Source organism: Echiichthys vipera (genome assembly GCF_963691815.1).
Source record: "Echiichthys vipera genome assembly, chromosome: 3".
Classification (NCBI taxonomy): Eukaryota; Metazoa; Chordata; class Actinopteri; order Perciformes; family Trachinidae; genus Echiichthys; species Echiichthys vipera.
In genome coordinates this window covers 19,638,966-19,657,462 of record NC_139828.1, presented here as the reverse complement: position 1 = coordinate 19,657,462, position 18,497 = coordinate 19,638,966, and the positions used below count along the sequence as shown (strand labels likewise).

The 18,497-nt window shown below is 40.8% G+C and overlaps 2 protein-coding genes across 4 annotated transcripts; one reads left to right on the top strand and one right to left on the bottom strand.

Moving 5' to 3' along the window:
• Window positions 1-170: 170 nt before the first annotated feature.
• On the top strand, window positions 171-3,133 carry LOC310966484 (angiopoietin-related protein 4-like). Its single transcript, XM_083940224.1, has 7 exons — window positions 171-677; window positions 877-987; window positions 1,096-1,186; window positions 1,754-1,867; window positions 2,170-2,265; window positions 2,363-2,647; window positions 2,759-3,133. The coding sequence occupies exons 1-7, from the start codon at window positions 207-209 to the stop codon at window positions 2,938-2,940; spliced, it is 1,350 nt and encodes a 449-aa protein (XP_083796350.1). The 5' UTR covers window positions 171-206; the 3' UTR covers window positions 2,941-3,133.
• A 1,167-nt stretch (window positions 3,134-4,300) lies between these two features.
• LOC310966546 (dipeptidyl peptidase 9-like) lies at window positions 4,301-18,489 on the bottom strand. 3 transcript variants are annotated; one of them, XM_083940304.1, is made up of 21 exons: window positions 18,354-18,489; window positions 16,420-16,510; window positions 15,374-15,618; window positions 14,811-14,923; window positions 14,308-14,481; window positions 13,186-13,354; window positions 12,983-13,093; window positions 12,620-12,748; window positions 12,183-12,244; window positions 11,995-12,095; window positions 11,671-11,848; window positions 11,311-11,470; window positions 10,347-10,426; window positions 9,494-9,664; window positions 8,703-8,838; window positions 8,189-8,334; window positions 7,729-7,875; window positions 7,309-7,461; window positions 6,906-7,048; window positions 6,392-6,503; window positions 4,301-5,906 (listed from the first exon to the last, which is right to left on the bottom strand). In XM_083940304.1, exons 2-21 carry the CDS (start codon window positions 16,473-16,475, stop codon window positions 5,814-5,816), a joined length of 2,679 nt encoding a protein of 892 aa, XP_083796430.1. In that variant the 5' UTR covers window positions 16,476-16,510; window positions 18,354-18,489; the 3' UTR covers window positions 4,301-5,813. The 3 variants fall into 3 exon arrangements, with proteins under 3 accessions (XP_083796430.1, XP_083796431.1, XP_083796429.1); XM_083940305.1 differs by having other exon boundaries at window positions 18,340-18,455; XM_083940303.1 differs by lacking the exon at window positions 18,354-18,489 and adding an exon at window positions 16,646-16,733.
• Between the last annotated feature and the right edge of the window lie 8 nt (window positions 18,490-18,497).

The window sequence follows — 18,497 nt, the reverse complement described above, 5'->3', positions numbered from 1 at the left end:
AGTCCTCATAAGGGTGACCACTATAGAAACAATTTCCACGCCCCCAACCTCCCTTCATCCCCACCTCCAACATCTAACAGCCAATGAGAGGATCCCTCTGCTGCAGCACTGAGCTATAAAAACCTGACAATGCTGCAGCACACAACAGAGACACAGAGAGAGAACCAGCATTGAAACATCCTCAAACAGACCCAGCAGACACAAAGATGAAGACGCCACAGCTTCTCATCCTCCTGTTGACCATTTTGGTGCACGCAGCAGCTGCTTTCCCCGCAGACAGAAGAGCTCTGTCGGGCCGGGACAAACACGCCTCCTGGGACGATGTAAACGTGGTGGCTCACGGCCTCCTGCAGCTGGGCCAGGGGCTGAAGGAGCATGTGGACAAGAGCAAAGCCCAGATGAAAGACATCAGCGCCAAACTGAAGGCCTTCAACGGTACGGTGGCCGAACTGGAGAAGAGGCAGCAGGAGCGAGATGAAGCTCTGAAGGGGAGAAGCAAAGAGGTGGAGGAGGAGAAGGAGAGGATGGTGGAAGAGGTGAGGGCGAAGATGGAGCAGGTGAAGACGCAGAGCGAGGACATCCATACCAGGATGGACAGACTGGAGGAGAAGGTGGACGAGGCCCTTCACAAGTCGACACTCGACAGCAACAAGAGCGACCATACATCCTTTATCCAGGTGAGAGAAAAATACTGCTGCTTTTATGTTTATTCAGATAACTGCACAAAACAATTCCTTCAGAAATCATTTACACCTTTAAATAGACTTCCAGAGCTGGTTTGAAGCTACAATAGACTGAGAGAGGGATGTTATATTTCAAGCAAAACTTAAGATGCAAATAATGCTGGGAAGCTAACGAGACATTTTATTTTTCCAGAGACTGGTGGCAGCTCAGAGCAGACGCATCGACCAGCTGGTGGAGAAAATCACGCAGCAACAAGACAAACTGGAGAAACAGAGTCTGTACCTGCAAACACTGCAGAGCAAGGTAAACTAAACTAGAGCATGATCCCTCGAACAAAAAGATCACGGTAGCATTAACAAGATTAGTTCCAGCGATACATTAGAGTTTGTTGACACTTCTGTGATCCACCAGGTCGCACACAAGAGAGTCAAATCACACAGACGGAGAGATGAAGAGACGGCACTGAGGGGAGAGCCAGCAGAACAGAGCACAGACGCATCAGGTAAGAAAATAAACTGTTAAAAAAAAGATTACAGGTGATGGAGACTGACCAGTAGCCATTGTGAGAGTTTGACCTTTTTAGAGTGCTGAAAACTTGAGTCGCCTTAAAAAAAACAACCTAGCAAGTAACTTTGGACATATTTCCTTAAGAACTAAAGGTCTATAAACAAATACACAAATGCCTGAGAGAGCACACATCTACAGATCACATTAAACAGAGCAAACGTCAGCGTGCAACAACTTGCAACAAGAGAGAGAATTTACAGGATTGGCAGCTCTGAGTTCACCTTTGCACCTGAATTTATAATATCTGACTCGCTGTCAGAGCAGCTCACACACAGTCCAAAGATCAGGAGAAAATAAGGACAACAGCTTTTAAAACACACCATCTGTACTGCATGTTCACACGACATAAAAAACTAATAGAAAGCAGGAACCAAAGATTCATCAAGACATTTTGCAGATGTACTGAATTGAATTCCAAAATCAAGCCTGAGCTGCTGCTTCCTCGGTCTGAAGGAAAACCTCAATGATCTGATCAGTGTGTTCTACGCCCTGGTTTTCTCAGGTTTGGCCAGAGACTGCCATGACCTGTTTACACGAGGGCAGAGAGCCAGCGGCGTCTACACGATACAACCAGAGAGTGCCCAGCCCTTCAACGTCCTCTGTGAAATGACTTCAGGTGAGCAGGTGAACAGGAACTTTCCCTAAAGGTTTTAATTATACAACAACAGCACTGCTGACGGCTGAGCAAGGACACCGTTAATCCAAAACTACACCTGTCTCAACAGCTTAAATCACAGTGCAGAATATATTAAAAAACACTCCAGAGGGGAGATATTTTAGTGCACATATCAGCGTTATATGACGCACTAAGAAATTTGGACGGCCCTCACATTTTCCAGTAGAGCGTCACTACGACCAAATGACTCATATTTGTGTTATAAGCCTCTTAAGCTCAATCTTTTCTTTCTCTCTCTGCAGAAGGTGGGTGGACCGTCATCCAGAAACGTCACGATGGATCCGAGAACTTCAACCAGCTGTGGGAAAGCTACAAGAAAGGCTTCGGCAGCCTGAATGGTGAGAAACTTTGCTCAAAAACAGTTCTTGTTCTTGCGTGTCTGCATCACTAAACCTCAGTGGTGAAAATTAATCCTAACATTTCTCATCCCTTCAGGTGAGTTTTGGTTGGGCCTGGAGAACATCCACTCCCTCTCCAAACAAGGCCAGTACGTCCTGCAGGTGGAGCTCTCCGGTCGGGCTGGAGAGCAACAGCACGTGGCTCGTTATCTAATGCAACTTGACGGAGAAGAGAAGAAGTTTGCTCTCCACCTGGGGCCGGAGTCTTCAACTGGGGTTCAGGAGAAAATAATGACAACGGGAGAGTCCGGTCTTCCTTTTTCCACAGCTGACAGAGACAACGACCTCGCTGCAGGCGTCAACTGTGCGGAACTGCTCTCAGGTACACCGGCGTGAATGACCCTAACACCTCCGCACACAGAAACTGCCCGAGCGGCTTAATACTAGGAAAGTTACACTAAAAGTTTTTCTAAAAATGCTCTTTTTGTTTCAGGCGGTTGGTGGTTCAGTAGTTGTGGGGAGTCAAACCTTAACGGCAGATATCCCAGAAGGCCAAGCGCGCTCAGACGACAGCAGTCCAAAAGACGAGGGATGTTTTGGACGTCCACAAAGGGACAAGACAACTCTGTGAGGACGACTCTTCTGAAGATCGCACCTGCCGCAATAAAGCAATAAGCAGCAGAGTCTGTCTCAAACAGCAGAAGACCAAAGAAAACAAGACTGTATTTAACTCGTTGATCTCTTCAGTCTCACACTGGATCATCTGATATTTCTATGCTGTGCCATACGATCACTGTCTCAGTGGACATGTTGTCATATTGACAGTTGTATATTCCCTTTATAAGGGCTTCTTAAGCTTATTTTGTGATGACTTACTGTATGTGTTTTAAATACTTTAATAATAAACAGTGTATTATTCTCAACATTTATACACTTTAAACGTTTTTTATATTCATGTATATGAATGAAAATAAAGCTTTTAAAAAAAGGTTAAAATAAATCCCGGCCTTTTATTTATGCTGAGGGACGACTGAGCAGCATCAGCTTCTTCTCAATAACATACAAATAAACAAATATTTCATAAATCCAAGATTCTTGAATGAATGTTTTGTCATTGCACCTTGCTTGCTCCTTGTTCATCATTTCATAATTAATTCACAATGCTCAAAAAAAAAAAAACAGACTGACCTAATACATGATTATATATGAATGACTGAATTGTGAGATGTAAGGTAATAATTTAAACTGATGAGAGTCTCTTTACTGGTGGAGAGTGGAGAGTGGAGGTTTTATGGGTTTTTTTATTGTTTTATTGATCTACTTTGTCTTTCAAAGTCATTTTGCTTACTGGAAAATCCTACATCTCTGGTGTGAAGTGCATTAACTAAAACGTGATTTCATGTTGTGTGTAAATGTTTTTGTGAGGGTATATGGTTGCCAACTCACCATATATAATCAACCTGATCTTGAATTAATGGCGCTCAGGGGCACCCAATACATTATTCGGCACAAGGTGTAATGTTTGCTAAATGTCTCATGAGTTTGAAACGGTTTCCCAGGATTAGTTTGAAACAACTGCTCCCTGCTGGGGACATGATATAAATGCAGATGTGTTGAAAGTGCTTTTCTGTGTCAGGATGGAGACAGGGAAAAGACTCACTCTCTCTAAATTAAGGAGGTTTGTTTATTATAAATGTGTAATGGTTCTGTTGTGACTGTGCTTTACCTCTGTACACAACAACAACAACAACAACAACTGTAATGAGTACTTGTTGTTGTTTTTTTCCTGTTTAAATCAGTGGTCTGATGGTGGACAGTTGTAGTACAGATGTTAAAGCTTTTTGAGGTACATGTGTGATTTTGGGTTAGTACGTGACTTTTGTTATATCCATGTTGAGAGTTGTACTCAGGAGCCCCCTGAATCGTTCTCATAACAACAAAATATGTGTTTTTGTTTCCTAATCTGGCTTGTTTACAAAAAATACATTTCATTTGGTGACAAGACTTTGAAAAAGATTGTTCACTTCTGTTTATTTCTTCAATATCTGAGAGTACATTTAACCACGAACAGGTCATGATCATCAGACACACACGTCACAAGGCATTATATTGTCGTAGGTCCTCAGACAGATTCCCTGATATATACTATACGAGCAGGCGCTCTTATACTCTTGCAAGGCACCTCAGACTGCCAACAGTTGTCATACATCGTCACTTTGTTGGCACCAAGGCAAATATACGTTATATGTGCAAAAGTCCTCAGCAGCAGAAGAAGAAAAAGAAGCTCCCCAGAAAATTAAAGCAAGCAAGTGAAACAGTAACAGGTCGCTACATATTTCCATTTTTTGAGTGCATAAGAATCCATAAAAATTATTTTTGTAACACTACACGATAAAAACGTGGCATGTGACTTTTTTTCTTGAAGATCTGCAAAAAGTGCGGCAAACGAAAAAAAGTCATGTATGATAGCACAAAAGGGCACAGAGTATACAACAAGGGGGTATAAGAGTTTGCTTGTATGCTCTTAAGAGCTTTACGTTTACTTCACTCCAGTGTTTATTCACAGACGCAGGAAAACGATAACTTCATCAGTCAGGTCCATGGATTGAATGTAAAGATAGACGGCTTAAGAGCTCCCCAAAAGTGAAGCCAAATCATCAACAGTATGGTTTATAACCTGTGATCAAACTAAAAGTACACCTCAAATATTTTTTTCCCCAAAAGACGGTTTCTATCATTTCAAGTCAAGCTGATGTTTGTTCATGTGTATATTTTTAGTTTGGTTCATTTGTTTCTAGAAAACAGGTTTAAAACTCATGATTGACAGCTACGATCCACTCGCAACCTTCGGCGCAGACTCTGACTACAAAATTACAAGATAGCAGTGTCCGTACCAGGGATAGTTTGGCTTTATTTTTGTACAGCGGAGGAAGTTGCGACATGTCGTCCATCTTTATATACAGTCTGTGGCCGGGTCCCAGAAAAACATAGTAAGCGTTCAATAAAAAAAAGGAATGGCACAAAAAAAAGAGAAAACTGCACGCGGCAGGTCCACATCTGTACTTTTTGCATTGCTGACAAAGTTCTGTTAATGATGCAACAGTCAGCATTTTAAACGTCATCGTCACATTGTGATTTTTTTTTGTACTTGTTCCACGCCATCACCACAATCTTAAACTTCAGCCCTGTTTGTTCTGGACGAATGGCGCCCTCTGCTTGTTTTGGGGCTTACATCAATCCAGCAGATTTTCCTCCACTGTAAAATGCAGTGTAACGACTACAAGACTCCTTCCCCTCAGCGATGGGCTCACTTACGGTAACTATACTACACTCGGAATATAATGACTGATTGATGCCAAAATGCTTCAGCACCTTTAAGACAACAAACCAACTCTTGAGGTGTGATGATTTTTGGCATAGCTTGCATTCAGCGTATTATAAAATCGAGCAAAAGGAGAAGGTGATGGAGGTTTAATTAAATGGTGGAGAGAAAGAGAAAGTGGAAACAAGGAGGGGAGGTTAGGAAGGTCAGTGTGTAGAAAGGCTTATCAGAGGTTCTGCTGGAGGAAGTGCAGCAGCGTGATCTCGTAATGTTCTCCAGACTCTGGACATCGGATGCTGTGTCGCTCGTTAGGATAAACCTGGAAAAACATGTTCAATCAACACAGGATCAGCCAGATTCTTAAATGTTCAACATTTTAAATCTCCTTTTTTTTTATTTGATCAAACTTTATGATGCACGACGTTAGGAGGCTGGTTTCCTGGTTAGTAAATATACTCTTCTTGACTAGTGGGAAATTATAAAGTACAATTTGCTTGGCTAACAAGCCTAACTAGGATTGAAATACTGGAAAAACCACTGATGTTTTGCACCTTCCTTTATGCTGCAGTTTTACTCCAGAAGGACCAAGACAATCAAGGAAGAATAAGACCAAACATAACAGGATTTCTTTCAGATTTGTTGTGACTCATATTACTTAAATGTGTATTTAATAATTATTTATACTAATTTAGTGTTACTGAAGTTCTGACCTCCTCAGACTTTAGGAGAAAAATCAATTCAGATCATTCAGTTTCTTTATCACAATTTTCGCTAAAGTCAGTATAAAGGAGTAAATCCTCTTACCTGCAGGTTGTATGGCTTTCCTGCCCGGATGAGTTGAGACACCAAGAAGTTGGTGTGGAAAAAGTGAACATTCTCATCAAGAAACCCGTGCAGGATCAGCAATCTGTTGGGCCTGTGTTGAGCACAAAGATACAATTTTAAGGTCCGTCCCTGATGTTCACAAACACTTTGTCGCAGTAGATGTAACTGATACTACAGCTAACAGCAAAGAAGAACCAGAATCCCTCTAAAAACTTTTACCTACAAGTAGACAAAAGGAGCATAAGAGGTATAGTGAGTAAAGTTCAGTAAGAAGTGCTGTATTATATATAGTGGCCTTTTCTCTCATAGTTGTCTGGTGTACATAGAAACATTAAGATTATGTTTTGGATTTTTATGCCTTTTTATTTGAGATTGCAGCTGAAGACCGACAGAGTCGAACTGCTGCGGTGAACAGGTGAGTTACTGTGTGCCCCAGAATGGTAACACAAGTATAAATACTAAATACAGTGTAATGTGAAATGACAGTTCTCACTCATTGGGGAGTTTGTCGACGTGCAGGGCGACAGAGCAAGCCTCGTATCCCTTCTGGTTTTTTTCAGGCGTGTCCAGATATCGCTCTGTGTAGCCGGTGTCGTAGGCCATCCACAACGTCACTGGAGCTCCTGCTATACCAACCTGAAAAAACAAAATATGCAGGAAGTCAAACAGAAGAATTTTTTATTTCTAGTGTTATATTTAGTTATAGACATATGTAAATAATAAAAAAATTGACAACTGTTATGAAGAGCAATACAAAAAAAACAAAAAACACCAGAGCTCACTAAAAGATAAGAATGACATCTTTTAAAAAGTAATTTATAATGCAGTTTAAATGGTACATGTAGTACATCGCTCCAGTTTAGCACAATAACAGAGTAAGCTTTAGTGGTTTTGACCTTGAAGATGTCAGGTTTGTGGATGAGGCCCATTAGGGAGAGGAAGCCTCCGTACGACCAGCCGTGGATGGCAACACGACTCAGGTCTATAAACTTGTACTTGTCAGCTACATAGTGCAAACCCTCCACCTGGTCTTCAATCTCCACCTGACCCTGATTGGAGGAGGACAGAGGGGTAACTCACCTGGCATAACACACGTTTCACTAACAATCGACATACAATATGCACACTTTTAAAACACAAACTCAGCAGAACAAATGACTAAATCTTCCTGTTGCAAAAAATTATGAATTCTAATCAGAGTATGATGACAGCATCAGGTAGCGGCTCTCTTTGAGGGCTGCATATCGTATTTGCTTCTAATAATTCCTCTACACGAGTCTGTCCTGAAGCAGACAGATGATTTATACATTAACTACCATTTTGTCCTTCACAGCTCCTTCAAACTTGAGTCCTCGCTGACAGGAGCCTCGTCCATCGATGACCAGCACGGCGTAGCCAAGAGACGCTAGTGTGCTCAGCCGCAGGTACTTCACTCCTTTATAGGAGTTATTCACTAACTGGACCTGGAAGGAAAAGAAAAACATGGTTACAGCAATGTAATTTGGCCAAAGAACGTGGGGATGGTGACACAATAACGCTTTGATTGTCCGTTACATCATCGCATGCTCAAGTTTGATCCCTGTTGCAGTCAGTGGTGAAAGAAGTATTCAGACTTTCCTCTGAAAGTAGCAATACAACAACTCCATCACAAGTTAAAGTATTCAAATATCTATACACGTAAAAGTATGTACATTTTATCAGTAAAATGTAATTAAAGTTAAAACACTCGTTTTAAGTCTACATGGCATGAATATATTGTGACAGTGGAGATCAAACCTGCGGACCGCCGTAGACAAAGACGACGGTGGGATGCTTCCTGCCAGGGACAAGGTTGTGCGGTTTGTACAACATGCCGTAGAGCTCGAAGCCCGACTTCCCTGTGAAGTTAAAGATTTCTGGAGGAGTGCCGTCGAATGGGAAACCTTGGGAAAAAACAGCAGACACAAAAGAAATAAGAAAATGATATGTGATATAATGTAATAAGAATATACTCTTTAAAGAACAATGTACACACGCCTCAAGTAAATTAACTCTGTTGAAATCACCGGATACAAATGTCATCTTAAACAGGTGATGAAGAAAAGACACTTTGTTTCAAAAAACTTTGAATCTCTTATAACTAGGGCTGCCTAGTGGAATAGTGATTTTTTTTAATGCGTTTTTCATGCTTAAAAACTAATTTCCAAGAAACTTATGAGCAAATCGCTCATAACAAAAAGTTTAGACTAAGACATTCTTTGATCAAGGACAGACGTAGTTCTAAACAAACTCTGCTGATTGTTTTCAGTACCAGAGGACTCCATCATGCTCGCACAGAACTCAGGCTCTTTGTGCAGCGGGTCGTCGTCTGAGCCCTGCAGCTTGAAGACGTGCACACAGGGAGCTTCGGTCAAGCTGCTGTAATGGCTGATAAACAGGTCAAAGGTCTGTATGGAAAAAAACATACACAACAGGGTTAAAAAGAATCTTCAATAATTTGTATTTCTGCTCAACTACGTGGATGAAAGCAAATCCAGAAAATGTAACACATGACACCTTGATGCAGTAAAAAAACGTTTTTTTTAAATAATTGTTGATGCAAATACCAATCATTTTTATTTTGAGGGTCCTAATGGATGATATTTTATGCCATTATTATAATACAATTTTATCTTATAATAGTGTAGAGAATTGTGTGAAAAAAATCATTTAAACAGAAATATAAAACAATAAGAGTACAGTTTTGTGTCTGTTTCAGGTTTTCCACACTCTACTGTTGCTTTGGTCAGAGGTAAATGACACTGATTATGAAATAAATTAAAGATGAATGTTGTCAATCCTCTGTTAAATATGTAAAACCCTATTTTCAATCACAAATGTAAGCTATATATCTAGTGAATGTAGCACTAAATTTGAGACACATTATCAGTATTATGAATAAATTGAGGACATTTCTGTTGCAGGTGATTTTTCTTCAGATGCAAAAGAAAGCAAGGTGTGTGTGTGTGTGTGTGTGTGTGTGTGTGTGTGTGTGTGTGTGTGTGTGTGTGTGTGTGTGTGTGTGTGTGTGTGTGTGTGTGTGTGTGTGTGTGTGTTACATACCGGGCTCACTGAGCAGCTGTGGGAGAAGCCTGGTTTGGTGAGTCGGACGATTTCACCTGGCGAGTCGTAGCTCACGACATAAAGGTGATGCTCCAGAGGAGAGTCTTTGGTTCCCTGGAAGTAAACCAACTTTGCGGCCTCGTCCACCCAAATCTGAGGACTGGACGAACGCTGCAACACCACAGAGCAAGAAACAGTTAGGTTTGATTTAGAAAATTTAAAAAATCAAATCAAAAAGCTTATTTTGAAAGTCATTTTTTTCTCCATTAATTAGCTTCAGTTGCCGTACATGCCTGTCTTATTTCTTATTCATATATTGCTTGTGTTGCTTTTATTTTGTATGTTCTTATAAAATATATTATTTCTAAATTGTTATATGTATACAGAGACTGAAAACAGGGTTAAGTGCAGCTTGTGATTCAGTCTGTATTTACAAAATCCTAATTTGTGATTTGATTCCAAGAATTTATTAAGTTTATTTTACACCTTTATTTGTCACATTCTTCACACTGACAATTCTGAATATGTGATACAAGAAGAGGGGCTTAAGTCTACAGAAAATATGTATTCGTGTGTACACTGGCTTAGTTTAATTATCGTACTCTTGTTGTTTTTGTGCATTTTTGTAACTATTAAGACCTTATACAGTATTAACTTCTTGATGCTCTGAAGAACAAACTCCAGAACCATTAACTCTGCTTGTGTTAGTGCTTTGCTGAGTGGGATATATATTGACCATCGATTGTAACTTAAGACTCAGTGTACTGATGAGTGGTCCTGGTGGTTAATTAGTGCTGCTCTGGATACATTTAAATGTCAGTGACCTTGAACAGATATGTGAGCTGGGCTTTACCTTTGCTCCGTGATTGGCCAGCACCTCCCACTGCCCCCTGGTTATCGTCACCTCCTCTTTGACCGGACACTTGAAATCATCTGGAAAGAGAGGGGAGAAGATAAGAGGATCAACTTATTTGACAGCACAGGGAACATTTAATTACTTAACCCTAATACAATTAGTTTCTCATTGCATGAGATAAATAACCTTAGGATTTGTTTACAGAAATAACAATGACACTGAGTCAGTAACATAAAAACTGCAACAGACAACTGATCGAAACACTGAAAACTAAAGTGAAACTGTCAAAAATGAGACAACAGCACAGGAAGTCTGAAACTGGAACTGAACAAACCTTATACAAAACAAAACTCAAAGCAACTAGTGAGACTTATTGTTATATTTTGTCTTTTTACTCCAAATTCATCGAAACAACTGGACTTTTTGCATGAGTATGGAACCGTATGGTTTAGGGGTGGGGAAAAAAATAGATTCTTAGATGCATCGTGATTCTCTCTTGGAAAATTATGTTTTGACCCAGAAAAGACAATAATTTGAAATTTAAAACCCAATTCCCAGACCGGGCTGTATCTTTCTTACAGCTGAAGCAACCAGATGGTGAAACGTAACGGACGTTAACATGTGAGTCATGTTTATCTTCAAGCTAGGCTACACATGGGAAATATGTTGGCTAATTTAACTTTCCAGACGCGTCTTTATTGTATTATTAAAAGATAAAGGAAGTAAATTCATCTGTTTATTGTAGTTGTGGATTATTAAATATATGCTATGTTTTTAAAAGGAGCAAGTAGTCACACAGTGAAAAATAAATCTCCTCTGAATCGTACTGGGTTAAATTATAGACCAAAGCTAGTTTTGATTTTTTTTTCACAACTTTTCCAAACTAAAGTACTTAAATAAAGTCTTGATAAACCTAAACTGTGACTGTGTGACACCAGACTGTGCTGGTTGATGGTGTTACCTTCAGAGTGTGTGTAGCCTTTGGCCCAGTTGTAGCTGCCCCGCTGTAACAAAGATGTGATCTTATACAGGTGGCAGAAACCCGTTTTTGATTCATTTACTGCAATGAAGCTGATCTCATCATCACTGGTTTGGATGAATGGATGAAAGATATCGTGAACCTGAAAGACAGACAAACATGTGTTATGCGCTATTTTAGCAACATTTTATCAGCATAAATTATAAAGTGGGTGGCTGTAAAAGTGGTAAAAATCTATAACAAATAGCAGTCTAAATGCTGCTTACATGCTTTGATAGAAAGCATCACAACTCAGGCTTCAGTATGAACAGACTCTCAGAGACATGTGGCCTTGGGTCTCACATTGATCCAGATGTCGCTGGTCTCCTGGTAGATGATGAAGGGCTGGGCGGTGTCTCCGAGGGCCTCCAGACTCGCCTGCCTGCTTGCATCATCCTGATGTGCAGAAATAAAGAGCGCTGGAGGCAGCAGGACCAACTGGAGGCGCTGCTGCCGTCGGTCCATCATGACCGCCCATGCACTGACACACAGACAGAGGAAGAGCTGTGAGGCATGAGCAGTATACGGACACCATATAGAAACTATGGGTAGTGCTTTAAAAAAAAAAAAAAATTCACTTGGGTTTTTAACCTACATACAAAAAACAAACAAACAAAAAAATCTTACTATCGTCCGTCTTTTGTCCATCCGGCTCTGGTGATATATTCGGCATCAGGGAACAAGGTGGTGAAGGAAACAGGCAACTCCTTCTCCTGTGTGCTGACAATCTGAGGGAAAAACAAGAAATGTTTGAACTTCTTTCTGAAGGACTTTCTAGTAAACTGTTAATTTTGTGTTACTGAACAAGCACTCACTTTGCCGAGACTGTCTGTTCTGATTTCCGCTATTTTCAGAGTAATATCGGGATTCTTGCTGCCTGGAGACAAAACAAAACTGAGTTACGCACCAACATCTAAACACATGTGAAACCTTTCTGATATAAAAAAAGTCTTTTAGTGTTATGACGTCATGGCTGAGCTATCGCACAACAGACAAAGAACAAAACCGCTGGCTTGTTAAAATGGATTGTAAACAACGCAGATTACAAAATCAGCTTTGCAAATCTTTGATGAGGAAGTCAATGCACTCAACATGTTTGTTAGACCTCAAGAATATACACAATGTATTTTGGTGAGTAACAATGAACAAACTTTTGATTACAAGAAAACTCTAAAGGGAACTTTTAAATAATCAACCCACTTCAGACACTTTATTGTCCTAAATGGGAAAGTGTGTGTGTGTGTCTGTGTACCTGCGCGTGGGTATCTGTAAACGTCGGTTTTGCGTTCCTCCAAAGCCGGAGATGGAACATGAATAATCTCAACCTCAGACTCGTCCACCTCCTCGTACAGAACCTGCAGAGTCTTACCACCATCTGACTCTGAACCAGAGAGACCAGTAAAAACAGTCAACGGTGCTTATGCTTAAATGAGAAAACTGCAAGCAAACAGGTATCAGAATCACTTTAAGAACTTTGAGAACAGGTCAGAATCATCTCCTACATTCTTGTTATTTCAGCATTTACTAAAAACCAGTCTTCATTCGATTGATGATTGTTGATAATAAGCCTCTAAGAAAACTAAGACAACAATTTTTGTCTCTATGACTCACTCACCTTCACGAGCAGCTGGTGACCACCAGTATCCGGTGAAACGGTCAAACTCTTCTTGCGTAACAAAAGTGGCTATACCGGCAGATTTGGGGTCCTCTTTTGGGTTATCAATACCTAAGAGGAACACATAGAGAAATGAAAATACTATGAAAAACTTAAAAATACCAGGTAAGACTCAAAGAACATCTGACCGTCTCAGACCTGACCTTTGTGGCAGAAGGTGAGCCTCCTCTCTTCACCCGTCTCAATGCTGGTCACCCAAATGTCGTTGTTGTTGATGAAGCCGATGAAGTTGGGGTCCCCGGGGCAGATCTTGGGATCCATGCGTGTGCCTGAACCCTGACTCTTAATCTCGACAGGATTCATGGGAGAAGTCTGCACAAACACACCGAGCAGTTGGTTACCTCGCACAGCAGCTGAATTCTCGCTATAACATGAGATCAGGCGAGAATTCCGGGGTCACATGGAAATCAATCCTGTCGTTTGTGTTCAGATCGAAAGTGAGCCGACAAATCGGTGTCCTGTGAGGAGCTACTGGCAGTTGAGGGGGGAGGGAGGAACGGGGGGCTAATGATGACAAGAGAGGCAACCGCTCTTTAAAAACAAAAATGGCGGCTCCTTTAGAGGTTGGCTTTGATGCTGCAATAGCATCAGTTTGATCAGAACTGGAGAATTTTTCTTCACTGAGAGAAAAGACTGGCACTGAAGGCTTTTCTCAATGGAAAACAAGTTTTCTCTCTTCTCCTAATTGACTTTGGCGAGAGTTTGATGGACAGATGGTCCCTTTCCTGTTTCCAGGTTCTCATGAGGCCTTCTCAGATGGTTCTGTGTAACAAACCATCCGACAAGTCAGGTTAAGAGGTTGGAGGACATCTGAGGTCACAGCTGTTGTAGTTCCACACTTTGTCATTAACAATAAGTGAAGACGTAAAACCCAACTCATTTTCTATTCTTGAGTCGGAACAAGTTGAGATTTTTCAGACCAACGTTGTATGTCAGAGTTCCCATAATCTGACGCCACATCAAACTGACAGAACTAATAAACTAAAGGATCTAGTGTTCCTGTACAGCTTGAGAAAATGATCCTACTTAGATAAACTTCTAAAGATATTACTTTTTGGCTGTGGTGTGTGGTGACGTTCACTATTTTCTGACAGAGTGGAAAGAAACAACAGTTGGTTGGTGTCATAAATGTGAACAAGATTTGTACTGAGAGGGAATTTTTACAGTTTAAAATTAAGCTCGTCAGTGCTCTCTGTAACAGGTCTGTCACAGTAATTCTGTGCTATGGGACAACGACAGTCTCACTTAACTGTCCTTCAACTCACAATGAGGCTGTTGTTTCCACCGTCACGGCAGTAGTACAGACTGCTGTTAGCCTGGAACAGGAAGAGGCCGCTGGTTCTGTGGAAATCATAGGAGGTGATGCCAGACACTCCCAAACGTTTCCTCTCACGCAGCAGCTCCTCCTCCCGCGAGATGCCCCCGTGGTGAGGGCTTGCCTGAGGTCAGGGGTTACAGGAGGATAACCAATGTGACAATACTGGCCGCACAAGGTCAAAGTCAAAGAGAATTTGTTCAGGGCATGGAAAACAAACAATAGGAAAACATCACCATACTAAGTTAAAGAGAGACTAGAACCTCTTCTCTTTTTATGAAATTGTGGTCTAGCTTGATTTGTCTTTAGGGAGAGATTTACAACAGTAGTTTTAAGCTCCATGAGGAAAGACGTCATTAAGAAAGGAACAGTCCATAATCATCCTCTAAACAAACAGTAAAACTCTTTTGAAAAGCTGGTTCAGAGAGGGTCAATCCGATTTAAATGTCTCACCTGAAAGCGATCCAGCATCTGTTTCCATGTCAAAACCAATAGAGCATCTTTGCGGATCTTCTTGGGAATGTCTGAGTAGAGTAAAGCATTGTCCCTGCTGTGGTAAGGCATTCCTGTGAACGCAGAAACGTTTGTTCAGTCAACAGCCGAGCTACCATGGGTACAGGTCTTACACAGTCAATGTAACATACATTAAGACACTTGACACAGTTCTGGAAATTATATCACACACTACAACTAACTGCTTGAGATGTGGCAGCAAAGAGCAGCAACCCTTTCTCAGATATCCTGTGCACTACAGCTGCTACAGAGTTAAAGCAGAAAAATGGCCTCAGAGCAAACTGGTGTTCCTAGTTGACTTTCAGGTTTTCTACAGCACACGTCGATTTGATTCTCTGTATCCACAGATTATTCACAGAAACATTGTACATTTCAAAGCGACTGCAAGGAAGCAACGAAATCTGCAGATCAACAAGTCAGTGTCTGCTAAGAGCTGTGTTCAGCTGCGTTTTAGTCATTTTTTTAATGGACTTATTTGTGACCCTGCCTGAAAATGAGCTCACCAAGGTAGTACATGCGGTGAGAGTGTGGGCTAGTCTCGTCCTTCTTTATGAACTGGAAGTCGTGTGGTGCCTTGTTGATAAACACTCCTGTGTGCTTGCGGCTGTTGTGGATGATCTTCCGCAGGCCATCCCACGTATGCTTCTCCACCTGGAACTGGGTGGGATTCACGTCCTCCATCTCCACCACCTCTGTGCTGTCTGAGAGCTCGTCCACCTCCGTCATGGCTGCCAGTGTCTGTGTGATGCTGTGGACAGACACTCAGACGGGTCAGATACATCTACACTACAGTAGCTCACAATGGGAACGTAACACCAGCAAAGAAACAGTAGAAAGTAACACAACAAATGATGATTAAGGACGGGTTCATTTATCAGCTAAATTAGACGGAAAACAGAAAACAGACTACGGTATGTATTGCTCCTCTAATCATATAATCTAGGACCCTGATAAAGCAGCCAGAACAACTTAAAGGGATTTTTAAATGTTGTTTTATTAGCCAAGCTAGCAGACCGACATATCTCAACTATTGGATGGATTTCAATGCATTTTGGTTCAGACATTTATATCCCCCTCAGAAGGATTTCTGATGATTTCATGATGCCTTGACTTTCCATTTAATGCCACAAGCCGGTCAAACTTTTAACTTGCAACTTCATGATCAAATATGCTAAAGATGGTAAGGACTTCCTGCTACTCATTAGCATGTCAGCAAGGTAACTTAACCTTTATTTAACCAGGGATAAAGCCGGCGCCAAAGTACAGCCTCACAACATGGCTGTGTGAGAATTAAATAATATCAAATAATGAAACAGAATACAAAACGCAACAATAAAATATCACAAGATAAAAATAAACAATTAAAACAAACAAGACATATTAGAACTACAGTGAAACATATTAATAAAGGCTTTAAAGATGTTTTCAGAAGTGATCTAAAAATGATACTGGTTCTGCAAGCCTCGGATCTTAGTCAGCATACAAACTACCTAATTTTATTAATACATTTCCCTGATATCTTTTACTTTGACTAAAAATGTACCTTTACCTTTTCTGGCCGTCTTCTGTTTTGTCTTCAATTTTCAGCCTCTTTACTTTGTGCATTAACCGTTCAACGATCCTGGACCAGACCTGACACCCTGTGTGAATCCAGATAAACACATGAGAACTAAAGGTTTCAAACCGTTTAAAAAAAAAAACAGATTACATGTTAGCACCTGGTCTAACTGACATAGAGATCATTTAAACAGAACCTAATATGTGGAAACCCAGACCTTGGCCTAAGCTAAGCTCACGGTTACTGGAGTGGCGGCCCCGTCCAGGGCAGACAGGGCAGACATCTCTGTGCTGCTTCATCGAGGCGCTGCTGCTTTCCGGCCGACCACCACCACACTTCCAGCTGCGTGTTCCTGATATTGAGTCTCACTGACTGTGACTCAGCTGCATGATGCTGACACTTCAACGTCTGTGTCATAGCTGTGGCAAATGTTACACTGTCCCTCCACATATTACTGTCGGCTGCATATACTGTAGGTTGCTCTGTTGCTGAGGCCTAAAGAAGTGCACAGTGAGTGGAAATTAATTCCCACCAAACACTACAGCAGCTCCCTTTAACCAATTCATGCTTCTATCAGAAGAACAAATATCATACTTTAAATTTGACACAAGTGGATTACAGTGAAGCAAGAAAACGAACCTAAACTTTCCTTTTTTTCCCACTCATTCTCCCCAATATGCGACCACCATATGACTTAAGTTCCGGTTCACAACTAGTCTGATTTGTCAAATGACTAAAACCTCTGTTTATCTGCTTTATTTAAGACATCTATATTTACTATATGTATACTAAATGATGAGTCCATTAATAAAGATTTGAGAATAACTAGTGAGATACAGAACATTTTTTGTCAAATACTGTATTTGTGGAAAATAGTGTTGTTCACACTCCTGCTGACTTTTTTTTCAGTAATAATAATAACGACACTAATAATAAATTGTTATGATGTAGCGCTTTCCTGGAACTCAAAGTCGCTTTACAAAACAAAACAAAACCAGAGCAACATCAAGCACAAATGACACAATGAACACAAAGGGGTTGAATCGACAGCAGCATGACCACAGTGCCCCGGATAAAGGTTGAATCACTGCAGAAATAACACCAGCTTATTCGAGTCTGTGACAACAACTGCGGTGTCCACCTCACTGTTTTATAACTGATTACAGTTACATGTTACTGTTGATATGTGACTTCAATAACTTTTATTGATAGGCCATTTCATCACCAACTAGATTTCACTTAGTCTATTGCTTTTAACCTTCTTCTTACTTTCTTACTTCTGTTATTTTCTTGCTTGATTCTATTTCACCTGTTTTTATTCTATGCTGATTGCTGATCTTAATATTGTTTTCTTTTTACTTATTGTATGCATTGTTTTGTCAAGACCTGTGTATTCTTGGGCTCCTTTTATCTACTGTCCTGCCCAAACCGGATTTCTTCTAATGTAAAGCGCTTTGGGTCAACTCCTGTTGTATTTAAATGTGCTATATAAATAAAAGTGACTTGACTTGACTTTAACTCGTGAGATATGAATCCAAACACCTCCTCATGGCAGTTTTGACTCTTTTTAAAATCATATTATATCATCCTCCCCGTTTGCACAGATTGTATGGTTGAAGCATCCATACAAAACGCATCCTTAATTGTGTTAAGAGACTACTAATGTTTCTAGTTTCGTTTTGACACAGCTGTTAATGACGCTAAACCCCACACAGTGACCAGTGACAGAGTGTCTCCTCTTCATCACCCCGTAGCTGTGCTCCCTTTATCATTAAAGCCCTCGGTGTAGAACTGTTACTCTACGTTGCTAGGAGCGAAGTTAGCCCGTTAGCCGCCCATTAACGTTAAACAGGCTCTCGTTAGCTAACGTTACCAACACAGAAACAACTCAAAACACGAAGCACTCATTACTTTTTTTAGCTTACACGTGAACGCCTTTCCGCCTTTGTCGAGGAGACGCCCGTGTTGGAGACACCGGTCAGGGTCTGAATGAAATACTCAGGTCAACTACTTTCCAGAGAGCAGGTAGCTTAATGCTAACATGCTAACGACGCGGAAGTAGCTCGTGA

Excerpts from the sequence above, each read along its gene's own strand:
- LOC310966484 (XM_083940224.1), top strand. The coding sequence starts at position 207 with ATGAAGACGCCACAGCTTCTCATCCTCCTGTTGACCATTTTGGTGCAC. Across the intron at positions 988-1,095 it reads TGCAAACACTGCAGAGCAAG|GTCGCACACAAGAGAGTCAA; the intron begins GTAAACTAAACT and ends GTGATCCACCAG. Across the intron at positions 2,648-2,758 it reads CTGTGCGGAACTGCTCTCAG|GCGGTTGGTGGTTCAGTAGT; the intron begins GTACACCGGCGT and ends TTTTTGTTTCAG.
- LOC310966546 (XM_083940303.1), bottom strand. The coding sequence starts at position 16,727 with ATGAAGCAGCACAGAGATGTCTGCCCTGTCTGCCCTGGACGGGGCCGC. Across the intron at positions 8,335-8,702 it reads GAGCATGATGGAGTCCTCTG|GTTTCCCATTCGACGGCACT; the intron begins GTACTGAAAACA and ends TTTTTTCCCAAG. Across the intron at positions 7,049-7,308 it reads ACAAACCTGACATCTTCAAG|GTTGGTATAGCAGGAGCTCC; the intron begins GTCAAAACCACT and ends TTGTTTTTTCAG.